Raw genomic sequence first — 14,661 nt, 5'->3', positions numbered from 1 at the left:
AGGTCGCAGACGCAGCTCGGATCCCGTGTTGCTGCGGCTCTGGCATAGGCTGGTGGCTACAGCTCCAATTAGACCCCTAGCCTGGGAACCTCCATATGCCGAGGAAGTGGCCCAAGAAATAGCAAAAAAGACAAAAAAAGAAAAAGAAAGAAAAGAAAAGAAATAATGGCTGCAACTTTCACAAATTCAATTTGGCCAAAAAAAAAAAAAAGAATTAGATTCTCTTTAGTGAATATCAGTATATCTACATTATATCAGTTCATTTTCGATGTGTAACAAATCCTTCTAAACTCTGTTTTAAAACAACCCACAATTCAGTTGCTCAGGATTGGGCTGAGTTGACAGTTTGGGCTGGGCTTAGCTGGGTGGTTCGTCTGCTAGGGCCCCACTGTAGCTGATGTCTCTGGGGTTTACTCACACGTGGACAGCAGGCAGGTTGGCCAGGCTGCCTCATTCTCATCCACAGGGCCCCCCCTTCCAATGGCCATGGTGGCTTCAGGTTGCCACGTGCAGCAAGAGAGTGAGCACCCGTGTGGAAGTCATTTCCAAGCTTCTGCTTGTATCATGTTGGTTGCTGGTCCATTGGCCAAAGCCAGTGACTACCCCAGATTCCAGGGGGAGGGAAATAAACCCCACTCTTGAGTGGGAGCATCTCCAGTTTCCCGTGACCCCAGGGTGCTCACTGGGGAAGAATTTGGAGCCATTTTCACATCCTGCCTCATATTTAATGATTTCCACCAGCAGGACAAAAATCATTGCTGATTGGCCACCGTGTAAAACGGGTCGTGATGCACTGACGGTCGATGTGAAAACCCGTACTTGTGGTTTTCCCAGGGGCACGAACTGCCCTGCCAGTGCTGCCACCTGAGTACAATCAGAGGGCCCCATTTTGCTGAAAAAGTATTTATGTGTCTTTTTTTTTCCTTCTCTTAGATTGCCCACCCTCCTTGTGGCTGAATGTGTGCTGGTTTACATGACTCCGGAGCAGTCTGCAAACCTTCTCAAGTGGGCCGCCAACAGTTTCGAGACTGCCATGTTCATAAACTACGAACAGGTAAGAGGAAGCAGGAGGAATGTGCCTTCTGCACGGGACTCCAATGGTGGCTCTCCCTCCCTGCGCACCCTCGGAACAGGCTTTGTCTGATTCTTTTCCTTCTGCTCTAGCTGCTTACACGTCTCCTTTGTTCATTAAGTCCAGCAAACCTGGTATTCCTGAGTTCTTGACTTCCTGCAGACTTGTAGCCGGAGTTTTTGGAAACTCCTGTCTTGGCCCTCAGGAAAGCTTTTTGGAGTTCTCATTTTGATCCATCAATAAGATGTTTACTATAAAGTCATAGATAGTGATGGAGGAAATTTTGGCTGCCATCAGGGTAGGGGTAGCAAACTCAGATGCCTTCAGAGGCAGGTAACGATGCAGGTGGAGGAGGTTGGCCTGGTGCAACATAGAGTGGAGTGGTGGGGATTGTGGTAAACTAGGGCACCTGTGTCCTGTTTCATGGGATGCCCACTGTTTGGTTCTAGCCAATTGTCACCATGTGGGGTGAGCTTAGAGTTGCCTGGACTCCCAGTTTTTCAAGAGAAGTTAGAAATGCAGGATTTTAGCAGTTCCCATCATGGCACAGCGGAAACAAATCACACTAGTATCCATGAGGATGCAGGTTCGATGCCTGTCTTCGCTTAGTGGGTCGGGGATCTGGCATTGCCATGAGCTGTGGTGTAGGTCACAGACATGGCTCCGATCCTGGTTGCTGTGGTGTAGGCCAATGGTCGTAGTTGCGATTTGACCCCTAGCCTGGGAACTTGCATGTGCCATGGGTGTGGCCCCCAAAAGGAAAAATAAATAAATAAATAAAAAATAGAAAAAGAAATGCAGGATTTTAATGGGAAATTTCCTATTTCTAAAATCACTGAGTTAGGCCCATTGCCTTTTTTTGTCTCTGATCTAGTGCTGAAATTGGTATGTTTTAGAGTTTGGGACTAATTCGGCTTGCATCTGAATCCTGGCCCTAACTCTTAATGTTGGCTCTGTGACCTGAGGCAGACTTGCTTGGTGGTCAGGAGTCCATGTTCTGGAGGCAGATTGTGGGACCTGGACAAGTTACTTAACCTCTCTGTGCCTGTTGCCTCATCTGAAAAATCTGAAAAATGAGGATAATAATATCCCAACTTCATGGTTAATAAGTGGGTTAATACGTACACAAGCATTTCTGGCATTGCCCAGCTATTAAGTAAGCTATTAATAAGTTAGCTATTATTTAGATCTTTCTGAGCCCCAGATCTTTGGGGGGTTTTTTGTTTTTGTTTTTCTTTTTTGGGGTACACCCACAGCATATGGAAGTTCCCAGGCCACGTATTGCATCAGAGCTGCAGCTGCTGCTCTACACCATAGCCATAGCAATGCCAGATCCAAGCTGCGTCTGTGATCTGTGCTAAAACTCACGGCAACACCAGATCCTTCACCCCCTGAGCAGGGCCAGGGATCGAACCCACATCCTCCTGGATACCACTTGGGTTTGTTATTACTGAGCCACAACGGGAACTCCACCCAGTTCTTTGTTTTTAAAGGGATAGACTTACCTCTCAAGTCTAAGTAATTCAGACTAAATTTGGCAGCAACGTGGATGGGCCTAGAGATTATCACACTAAGAGAAGTAAAACAGAATGACAAATGTCATATGATGTCACTTATATGTGGATCTAAAAAAAACGATACAAATGAACTTATTTACAAAATGGAAACAGACTCGGAGACTTTGAAAACAAACTTACTGTTACCAAAGGGGAAAGATGTGGGTGGGGGGGGACAAGTTAGGAGACTGGGACTAATATATACGCACTACTGTGTATAAAATAGATGTCAACACGGACCTACTATATGGCACAAGGAACTGTACTAAGTACCCTGTAATAATTTATATGGGAACAGAATCTGAAAAAGGATGGTTATCTGTATATTTATAACAGAATCATTTTGCTGCACACCTGAAACCAATACAGTATTGCAAATCAACTATAATCAATATAAAATAAAAATGGAATTTTAAAAACACTGTTGCTATTACAGCAAAACCCAAATTGGACAAGTGCATGTGTTTAAAAAAAAAAAGTGCCTTCCTCTCTGGATTATTATGGGAATTCATGAGATGTTGAACAGCAGTGGACTGATGGTTAAACACTGAATACATGTTAGCTGCTTTTATTGTTCATCTTCGTTTGAGTTTATTGGTTTTATTATGTTTTGTTTTTAAATTTTATTACAGATATAGGCAGTAAAAGGGCCTTGCCCAGCATTACCTCTGGGCAAGGTCTGGGGCTAGACCTTGGTCTCCTGGCCTCTTCCCCGCCCACTAAGTCCAGGTTCCTGTGTAGGTGCTTCTTGGTTTGGTTGGTTTTCTTTCCTTCCCTCTCTTCAGCTGGAGGCGTTCCTCAGACTCAGACTTCTGTTCTGGTGAATGGATATAGTGGCGGCTGGCCTCATCCATCCTCGCCTTTGATGTGGATAAATTTCGGTGACCTGTCTTTGCTTTCAGGACGCCAGACCTGGGGATAAGGAATTCCACTTCCCACGTTCTCACACATTTCAGATGTTTGCTTCACTGATTTTCTGCATCTCTGTATTCTTTCATTCAATTCAACAAGCTGGGTTTTTTTGTTTTGTTTGTCTTTTTAGGGCCACACCCGAGCATATGGAGGTTCCCAGGCTAAGGGTCAAATTGGAGCTGCATTTGCCAGCCTATGCCACAGCCTAGCAACGCAGGATCCGAGCCTCGTCTGCGACCTATACCCACAGCTCACGGCAGCGCTGGATCCTTAACCTGCTGAGCGAGGCCACAGATGGAACCCTCATCCTCATGGATACTAGTCAGGTTCTTAGTCAGCTGAGCCGTGGCGGGAACTCAACAACCCTTTATTCGACATCGCACAAGAGACCATGGGTTTTTGATCAGAGACCCTGTCACTTTGGAGCAGGCCTGGGAATGTGCCAGTTTTCAGTTTGTTGACCACAGCTGTCCCTAGATGGGACTCACCACTCACATTTTGTGAATAATAGGCTTTTAACATAGTTCACTATTTCCTAACAAATACAGAATCAGCAGCAGCCCCACATTTGTCCATTGCTCACGTCTTACATTGTTTTTTAATTAGTAAAATGGCAACACCACATGGATAATGATTATTTCAGTAATGACAATGATTGCAAATTCTTAGAATTTGATTACTTAGGTAGCAGACACATTAACTTCTATAACTGCTACAGCAACCCAAAAGGTAGGTACTAGTTCTATCCTAGTTTTCCAGTTGAACCAAGGGATTGCTGTCTTCCTCACAGCCTCATAGCCGTCAAGCCAGGATTCAAATTGGGGCAACAAAATGACGGCGGTTGTGCTCACAAATTCACGTCTATCCTGAGTGAATAGCGCACAGTCTGTCATTAGTGTCACATAAGCCTCAGGCATACCCCCAGCCCAAATACCATTGGTTCTTGTCCTGCAGTGTTATCATATGACACTGGGAATCATTTTACGTATTGTTGAAGTGATGAATTTTTGATACCTTATGTGTGACAAAACAACAGTGTGCATAATGATTTGTTTTGTGACAGTTGTGCATGAATGTAGATGATGAGGATGAGTTTTGCTTTTTAGGGCCGAACTTGCAGCACATGGAAGTTTCCAGGCCAGAGGAAGAATCCGATCTACAGCTGCCAGCCTACACCACAGCAACGCTGGATCTGAGCCGCATCTGCGGACTACACCACAGCTCACAGTGGCTCACGGCAATCCTGGATCCTTAACCCACTGAGCGAGGCCAAGGATCAAACCCGTGTCCTCATGGTTACTAGTCTGGTTCATTACCACTGAGCCACAGGGGGAACTCCATGTACATGTTCTTTTCTACCTCACTCTTCAAGAGTTTATCTTAGCAGTCATTTCATATCTGTCTTTCTATCTTCCTTTCCTGTTTTCACAGCTATAACGTATTTCATTATATGAACATGCTAGAATTTATTTAACCCCAAATGATGGGGCCCTTAAGTTCTTTATTCTTCCTATTGGACTTAATGCTGCAGTAAGTGTTCTGGAATCTTTGCATATGGTGTGAGTCTATGCATAGGAGAGGTTGCTGGCAGTGGTGGGCCCCGGGCTGAGTGTCTGCAGTGGATGGTCCCTGCCCAGTTGCCCTTCGAGGGGCTCTCCCCGTTTATGCTCCCTCGGCACCACGCTCAGGATTCCGTGACCTGCGCTGGGTATTATCAGCTCTGACTGGCCAGAAACCGACTGCTGTTGCTTTATTTCACGTATTTAAGAAACAGCGCCCCCTGTGGCGGTGCCCAGCCCCGTCTCTCCCTTCCCAGGTGAACATGGATGACCGGTTTGGGCAGATCATGATTGAGAACCTGCGGCGGCGACAGTGTGACCTGGCGGGAGTGGAGACCTGCAAGTCGTTAGAGTCACAGGTCAGCGGGCCGAGACCGGGACGTCCTCTTGTGCCCACCGAGGAAGGGCAGCCTCCCTTCCCAGAGAAGAGAATGGGTGAATCCCTCACGGGTGCCGGCCCGCAGGCAGCAGGGCGCTTGTTAGCCCCCGTGCATCGTGCTGGACACCCAAGCCCTCTGCTGCCATCTTGGGGTGGAAAATGGAAACGTACATTTCCTAGCCCTGTTATTTCAACTTTTCATCACGCCATTTTTCAAACAAATAAAAGTAGAGGGAACAGTAAAATGAATACCCATGTCCCATCAGCCAGCTTCAGAACTTAATAACATTTTGTCATTGTCTTTTTTTTTTTTCTTCTTTTTCGGGCTGTATCTGTGGCATATGGAAGTTCCCAGACTAGGGGTCAGGTTGGAGCTGCAGCTGCTGACCTAGGCCACAGCCACAGCAGTGCCAGATCTGAGCTGCATCTGCCATCCATGCTACAACAGGTGGCATGGCCAGATCCTTAACCTACTAGCAAGGTCAGGGATGGAACCGCATCCTCATGGATACTCATCAGGTTCTTAACCCACTGAGCTGCAGTGGGAACTCCTCATGTCATTTTGTTTACCCTCCCTCCCGCAGTTTTTGTTGGTATTGTTCTTGTAATATCTTAAGGCAAATCCCAGCCAGTAGGTCATTTCCCCCGTAAATACTTCAGTCTGAACCTCCTGCCAGTAAGGACCTTCCCCCTCAGGATAACGATAATACCATTGTCACACCTTACAGATCGACACCACCCCTTCGTAGGAGCATCTGACCCAGCTCACCTCCAGTTTTCCTCAACCATCTAAAATGCATTCGTCATTAGTGTATTTGAATCAGGATCCAAACATGGTTCCCAATTTGTACTTGACCGATGGGTCCCTCCAGTCTCTTGGAATCTATCATTGTTCCCTCCGCCTTCTGCCCCCTCCACCTTTTATAATTTGTTGCTGAAGGGACACGTCCCACTCCTGCCCGCATTTCAGTAGGTTATTTTTCACACGGCTTATGTCATGTTATCACTAGGGCACTTGAAAAACACTGTTGCTCATGGGACGGTTTCTTCCTTTGTTCCTCTTTAAATAGACTTCAGTGTCTTTCCCCCAAGTCCCGCATCATAACAGCACAGCTTCTGTATAGAAAATGGAACAATAAGAAGGAGAAAGATGGTGGGGGCCAGAATGGGCTTTAGAAAGGAGTCCTCCGAGGGGAGCTCTGGTGCCTGTGCAGAGTGTCCTGCGTCCCACGACAGCATGTTGTCATCTCCGTTTCTCTCCACTGCATGTTTTAGAAAGAACGGCTCCTGTCCAGTGGGTGGGAATCGGCTTCAGCCGTGGACATGATGGAATTGTACAGCAAGTTACCTCGCGCGGAAGTGAGCAGGTATGGGATTGGCAAAGAGTTCGCTCCTTGTTAGGTAATGAAAGGCGTAATTGTCTGCATCCTTTAACGATTTGTTTTTTTTTTAAAACCCTGAACTAGACTTATTTTGTAGCAAGTTAACCTACTGCTAGTGTTGATTAAACATTGATAACACCTCAAGAGTAACTCATTAGCTACTAACCAAGATAAGGTTTATGCCTGGATTATCTTAGTGGAAATAAGCAGTTCCACCTCGGCTGTGGAAATCTTGCCTAATCCCTGTGTTTTGGAAGAGGAGGAAAACGATGTTGCTCAAGAGCTCCTAAGAGGGAAAACGTCTGCTTAAGGATTTTTAAATGGACTTTCCCCTCATTATAAACGAAATACATGCTCATTGTTCTGAAGCAATTTTCAAGCAGTGTAAAGTATAAAACAGTTGTGCACCCTGTAGCTGCTGCACTCTCCAGAGACGGTTGCTGTGAATAAATTGGTGTGTATCCTTTTTCTTTGGGAATGTGGAGATAAATATTTCTTGACATCTAGATGTGTGTTTTTTGAATCAGTAGGTTGATGTGATATGTATTGGTCTGTAAACCACCATCCTTTTTGTGGCCACGCCCATGGCACTCGGAAGTTCCTGGGCCAGGAATTGAATCCGTACCACAGCAGTGACCCGAGTCACAGCAGTGACAGCACTGGGTCCTTAACTGCTGAGCCGCCAGGGAACTCCCTCACCATCTTTTTTAAAAACTGAACAATCAATCTTATTTATCTCTGCATGTCCAGATGTTCAGGGTTACCACACCCTGTTTAGTGCTGCCCGGTGTTTGTGTCGATGTGTGGATACATATTAAGGGCAATAAATTTTAAAATCGAGGCACAATTGACATACAAGATTAGTTTCACGTGTACAACATAGTGATTCGGTATTTGTACATATTGTAAAATGATAATAGTAAGTCCAGTTACATCCATCGTCATGTGTACAGAATTTTTTTTTTTTTTTGGCTTTTCCCGAGGCATGCGAAAGTTCCCAGAGTAGGGATCTAATTGGAGCTATAGCTGTCGGCCTACACCACAGCCACAGCACCGCCAGATCCAAGCTGCGTCTGTGACCTACACCACAGCTCACGGCAATGCCACATCCTTAACCCATTGAGTGAGACCGGGGATCGAACACACATCCTCGTGATCGGATTCATTTCCGTTGAGCCACAACAGGAACTCCCAGAATTTTTTTGCTTGTAATGAGAACTTTTCAGATTTACTCTTAACTCTCAGATAGGCACTTAGGGTTATTAACTATCGTAACCACACTATACATTACATCTTCATGATTTAACTTATTTTATAACCAGGCATTTGTATCTTTTAACCCCATTCATATATTTTGCCTGCCCTCCACCCTGGAAACTGCCAAGCTGTAGTTTTTTTTTTTAATTCTACATATAAGAGAGATCACATGGTTATTTGTCTTTGACTTACTTCACTTAGCATAGTGTCCTCAACGTCCATCCATGTTGTCACAAGGGGCAAAATTTTTCCTTCTTTTTTTTAATGGCTAAATATTCCATTGTATGTATACATATATATTCCACATTTTCTTTATTCATTCCTCCATTGGTAGACACTGAGGTAGTTTCCTTGATAATAATAATTTTAAAGTAATCAAAGAGTAATGTCTCTAGCTGGGCATTTAGTTGTGCTGTCTTGTCTTTGGTTTGCTTTTAATTTCCCTGTTAGAAATAGCCCTGGAGGGAACCTTACTTTATACATCTCTGGACAGTGTTAACGTCAGCTTAGATCTCTTTTTATAATTTCTTTTGTACTTTGTGATTTGTGCCACCCCTTGCCCCTGGGGGCAGTTTTGGGTCTCTTGCGAGATAATAGAATTTTTGCTCTTGCTTCTCCATTGAACTTCCCATTAACATTTAGAAATGTCACTATTATTTTCCAAGAACATATATCAGAGCCTTGAGGTCGTGAAAGGGATGTGTCCATGTGATCAAGTTAATGCTTCGTGTATTCTTCTAGAATTTTCCTTTCCCACAGGCTGGATTTCATTTGCCACATGGTGACTGTTTCGAATAGCCCTGGTCTGGCATCTGTAATGCAAAAGCTCTAGCTACTCTCGAGAGACACAGGGAGGAGTTGAATTCGCATCACCTTGAGGGGAGCAGGTTTTTTCTAGGCAGTTGTTTGTCCTGTGTTGCCACAGCCTTTCACAGCCCGTGTCATGTCTCGACAGAGGCAGGTCATGAGGCAGGATGGGCTTTGGTCTGTCCACCCCAGGCCGACCGGTCCGCCCAGTTCTGTGGACGCCTCATAGTTTGTGTCTGCACCTGCCTAGGGCTTTTGCCGGATCCTCCGTATAAAAGGAAGTCAAAAGCCAGGCCTGTTGGTGTAACAGACACTGAGCACCTCCTATGCGCTGTGTACTTTTCTAAGCTCAAGGGATGTCGCCCTGAGCAGAACAGGCCAGAAGCTGCACCTGCTTGGTGAAGTTCACCTTCTAGAGAACAACTTTCATGGGCTAGTGTCTCCTGATAGCTGAACTTGGTCCCAGCCGTCCTGGCGCCCTCATCTCGGGGCTGGTTTCTTCCTTGCATTAAGAAACCTGCCTTGGAGTTCCCATTGTGGCGCAGTGGTTAACGAATCCGACTAGGAACCATGAGGTTGCGGGTTCAATCCCTGGCCTTGCTCAGTGGGTTAAGGATCCGGCATTGCCATGAGCTGTGGTATAGGTCACAGACACAGCTCGGATCGCGCACTGCTGTGGCTCTGGCGTAGGCTGGTGGCTACAGCTCCGATTCACCCCCTAGCCTGGAAACCTCCATATGCCGCGGGAAGGGCCCAAGAAATGGCAAAAAAGAAAAAAGAACCTGCCTTGAGGTCCTCTGCCAAGATTAGCTGGGAAGCCGCCAGAGTGCTTCTCGGAGAGTCCTTACTTGGCATGTGACCCTGCGGCCTACGCACCAACATGGGAGAGAAACACAAGTACAGAAACATGCATGAGCGTGTACATCTGTTCACCTGTGCGTGCAAGCACGCACGCCCACACACAGCCCAAACACACGGCACTATCAGAATGTTGACAGTGGCTCTTGGCATAGTGGGCTATGGATCCTCTTTAATTTTTCTTCCTTACTCTTTTTGGAAATGCCTGCATGGTCCTGAGTGCCCCACTGTGTGCCTATCTTGAAAGAAAACATTTTAAAGAGCTATTTTCAGGGAGTTCCCACTGTGGCACAGTGGAAACGAATCTGACTAGTTATCCAGGCGGATGTGGATTCGATTGCTGGCCTCGCTCAGTGGGTTAAGGATCCAGCGTTGCCATGAGCAGCGATGTAGGTCACAGATGCGGCTGTGGCATAGGCCAGTGGTGAAATTCCATAAGCCACAGGTGCACAGGTGTGGCCTTAAAAAGACGGGGGAAAAAAAAAACCCTGCTATTTTCATACATTCATGCCTATTTCTCTGTGTGTATGTATTTAAAAGTTTACATTTAAAATGATTTCTTTGGAGTTCCCGTCGTGGCGCAGTGGTTAACGAATCCGACTAGGAACCATGAGGTTGCGGGTTCGGTCCCTGCCCTTGCTCAGTGGGTTAACGATCCGGCGTTGCCGTGAGCTGTGGTGTAGGTTACAGACGCGGCTCGGATCCCACGTTGCTGTGGCTCTGGCGTAGGCCGGTGGCTACAGCTCCGATTCAACCCCTAGCCTGGGAACCTCCATATGCCGCGGGAGCGGCCCAAGAAATAGCAACAACAACAACAAAAGTAAATAAATAAAATAAAATAAAATGATTTCTTTGTCTCTTTAGGGCTGCACCCACAGCATGTGGAGGTTCCCAGGGTAGGGATCTAGTTGGAGCTACAGCTGCCAGCCTGTGCCACAGCCACAGCAGCATCAAATCTGAGCTGCATCTGTGACCTACATCACAGCTCACGGTAGCGCTGGATCCTTAACCCACTGAGGGAGGCCAGGAATTGAGCCCACAACCTCATGGTTCCTAGTTAGATGCATTTCCACTGCGCCACTGTCGGGAACTCCTAAATAAGTTTTAAAAGTTGTTTTTACTAATGTGTAACAGCTCTTATATAGCGAGGAAATCTACAAACATTTTTTTTCTAGTTTGTCCTTTGTTGTTTTTGACTTGGTGTATGGTATTTTTTTCTTCTTTTCAATAAAAATAAAATGGGCTCACACCATGCATGCTCTTTTATAGTGTACTTCTTTTCAGGTAGTATATCCTGAACTTCTTTCCAGGCCTGGACATACAGGTCATCACCTTCATTCTTCTGAAAGTTTATTTTTCAGCTGTACCCATGGCATATGGAAGTTCCCAGGCCAAGGAATCGAATCAGAGCCAGAGCTGTGACCTACACCACAGCTACAGCAACGCCTGATCCTTAACCCACTGCATCTGGCTGGGGATTGAACTGGCACCTCCACAGAGACAAGCCGGATCATTAACCCATTGTGCCACAGCAGAAACAACTATCACCTTAATTCTTTTTTTTTTTTTTTTTTGGCTTTTTAGGGCCACCCCTGCGGCATATGGAAGTTCCCAGGTTAGGGGTCCAATCGGAGTTACAGCTGCTGGCCTCCACCACAGCTCACTCGATGCCAGATCCTTAACCACTGAGCAAGGCCAGGGATCAAACCCGCAACCTCATGGTCACGAGTCGGATTCATTTCTGCTGAGCCACAACGGGAACTCCTCACCTTCATTTTGAATCGCCTGTATTTGTGTTGTCTATTTCATTCTCTCTGCAGAATAGAGTCCCTTGAATTCCTGGATGAAATGGAGCTTCTTGAGCAACTCATGCAGCATTACTGCCTTTGCTGGGCAACCAAAGGAGGCAGTGATCTGGGTAGGTGACTTTACGTTTGTTGATTTGAGCCAGAAATGGGAACTTTGGTCTCCAAGGAACGTACGACACGACTGGACCTTTCGACCAGGAAAACTAGAGGGTTGTGTGCATGGATCCAAGAGCATAGCCAGAGAATTAGCTGACATAGCCTCTGTGTTTTCATAGCACAAAACCCTGAAGAACTGTTTAAATACACCACATGTCTCAAAGCAGACCAACCCACAGCCCTTAGGAGATTGACTGTGGAATTTACTCAGCTGGACGGTAAAAGACCTTGAGGCTTGTAATAATCTTTATAAAAGGAACCAATGTTTGTCTTTGTAATCAACTTGTAACCAGGTTTGCTAGACGTTAAACACACAGATCTTTATATCTCTCTAACACCCCCCTGCAGCTGCAGGTTGAGTTTCTCCGTCTTACCTTCTCTTATATTTAAGGTAAATTTCCCTGGCCTGGTAGAGGAGGGCCCCAGAAACACAGCATGAAGCCTTGACTCAGTGTATCCTGACCCGGTTCATCCTTCACAGCTGCCCCATATTGAGCTCACTTCCCTGTGGGCAGCTTCCTAGCCGGGGGAGGGGGGACCAATTTAGATCCCAGTCCTGGCCTCTAATGTCCTAGGTGCCCCCAAGCTTCCTACAGATGTGTCTGACATATGACCTCAGGCAGGTAGTCAATACAACACAAAGACCTTGTCAGAGTCAAGGATTGTCTGCTGTGTGAAAATTCCAGGTCGTTAATCATCTCCCTTGGGCTTATCTTTCCGCTAGTTTATAAATTTACCCAGGTGGGCAGTTTTGCCCACAGGATCCTTTTAAATTATTTTTTATTTTAAAAATCATCTCTTCAGTGTATTTTTGTACTGCCGTCCTCTCCCATTTTTAAAAGCAATGTAACTTTTAGTAACTTTCTAAAAAAGTACAGCAAAGAAAAAAAAAGTCACCCGCGTGCCCACCACTCAGAGATAACATTTCTGGCAACTTTTTCCCTTCCATCTTTTTTCTAGCTATTGTCTTGTTTTTAGCAGAGTTGAATTTATTTATGTAACCTTGATTCCTGCTTTTCACTTAAGCTTAGAAGCATTTCCCCTTCCTGGGAAAAACTCTGCCTGAGCATAATTTTAATGGCTTTATCACTAGTCAGTTATGAAGCTGTGTCTGATTTTACTTAGCTTTCCCACATTTTAAAAAATATTTGGGAGTTTGTAATAATATCAGGTTAATTCCCTTTTTTTTTTTTTTGGTCTTTTTAGAGCCTTACCACAGCATATGAAAGTTCCCAGGCTACAGGTTGAATTGGAGCTGCAGCTGCTGGCCTGCACCACAGCCACAGCAATACTAGATCCAAGCCGAATCTGCAGCCTAGACCACAGCTCACCGCAACACCGGATCCTTAACCCAACTGAGCAAGGTCAGGGAACTCCACAGAGTTCATTGCGGTTTTTGTAAAGCAACAGTGTATTGAGCACTTTATGTTAAGGGGCCTTCCCCCCCACCCCCCAACTTTCTGCCTGGCCACTTGGTGATACCGGTACTTATGTGTTGGGGGGCGGGAGGTGAGGGGGGGAACTGTCTGATTCAGTCAAGGTTCAGCATTTAAGGGATAGACTTTTGGGTTTATTGCAGAGAGCCCATAAACCATCATAATCGTTCTTAATCTATTTTAAACCTTCCATAAACATAGTCTCATTCAGCCTCTTGCTTCCTTGTGAAATCTCATCTTCGGAGGTCAAGCTGCAGTCATGGGGACGGGAGGAGGGGTGCTGGTGGCAGTGGCCGGTGCCTCCGAGGCTGGTCACTGGGGTCCGGGGGTCACATTCTCCCACCTCTCTTTTCTCTGTCCCAACCCATGAGAATCTCTTCACGGCATTTGTGTGTTTCCTCCCCTCAGGTTTGAAAGAAATTACTTATTGATCTGTTCAAGATGCGTGCGGATCCAGAGCCAAAGCCACCACCCTCTCTGGAGCTGAGTCTCTGAGTTTCCCTGGCGGTGGTTAAGCCTCTGCTTCCAGTACCCCTGCCCTTGGCCGAGAGACCTCAGTTCCTGGGGTGTCTGTTCCAGTTCCTGTTCCTGTTCCTGTTGGCCTATTGTTGAAATAAATTTCAGTTGCCAGTCGCCCCGTGTGTTGGTCCTCTGCCATTTATCCTTTGCTCCTCTGGATGGATTGCAGTCCACCTCTGTGTCTGCTGAAACCTAAGGTTCTGAACCCGACCTTGACCCTGGCTCACCCCTTGTCAGGCAGACTCAGTTCCTGCCCCTGCATCAGTTTTGGGATTTATTCCCGTGAGCTCTTGTTTGCAGCACCTGGCCTTGCCATTGACACCTTGACCAGATGTTGGCACTCTGCTCTACTCCCGTTTCTGCCCTGGCCAGACTAGCCTGCTTAAGTCCAGGTCCTTCACCTTGGTCATTGTGGCAGGCTGGGTGGTGGCCCTCTAAAATGTCCATTCCTGATCCTCTGAACTGTGAATGTATTCACTTACATGGCAGAAGGGGCTTTGCACACATGCCTAAGGTCTTGAGATGGGAGATTATTCATGAGCATCCATATGGGCTGGATGGACTCACAAGTGTCCTTCCTTAGAAGGCCGGAGGAGTTCCTGGCATGGCTCAGCAGAAATGAATCTGACTAGTATCTATGAGGACACAGGTTTGATCCCTGGTCTCACTCAGTGGGTTAAGGATCTGAACATACTTTGTATGATCTGTGCTGTGGGTTGCAGATGGGGGCCAGATCTGGCGTTGCTGTGGTGTAGGCTGGTAACTACAGCTCCAATTCGACCCCTAGCCTGAGAACCTCCATATGCCATGGGAGCAGCCCAAGAAAAATGACAAAAAGACAAAACAAACAAAAAAAACCCCACCAGATCCTTTAACCCACTGAGTGAGGCCAGGGATTGAACCTGCATCCTCACGGATACCAGTCCAGTTCTTAAACCATTGAGCCACAACAAGAATTCC

At 46.2% G+C, this 14,661-nt stretch overlaps 1 protein-coding gene across 3 annotated transcripts in view; it reads left to right on the top strand.

Annotated features, from left to right (window-relative positions):
- Positions 1-13,815, top strand: part of LOC125127360 (leucine carboxyl methyltransferase 1) — a 45,396-nt gene extending 31,581 nt beyond the window's left edge. For all 3 annotated transcript variants that reach the window (XM_047780266.1, XM_047780264.1, XM_047780265.1), the window contains 5 exons: positions 934-1,054; positions 5,357-5,458; positions 6,754-6,845; positions 11,603-11,700; positions 13,591-13,815. In XM_047780266.1, the coding sequence (XP_047636222.1) occupies positions 934-1,054; positions 5,357-5,458; positions 6,754-6,845; positions 11,603-11,700; positions 13,591-13,613 (436 nt within the window). In that variant the 3' untranslated portion in view covers positions 13,614-13,815. The remainder of the gene's footprint in view (positions 1-933; positions 1,055-5,356; positions 5,459-6,753; positions 6,846-11,602; positions 11,701-13,590) is intronic.
- Positions 13,816-14,661: the final 846 nt, after the last annotated feature.

This window comes from Phacochoerus africanus, chromosome 5 (genome assembly GCF_016906955.1).
Source record: "Phacochoerus africanus isolate WHEZ1 chromosome 5, ROS_Pafr_v1, whole genome shotgun sequence".
NCBI lineage: Eukaryota > Metazoa > Chordata > Mammalia > Artiodactyla > Suidae > Phacochoerus > Phacochoerus africanus.
This window is presented reverse-complemented; position numbering and strand designations above follow the sequence as displayed.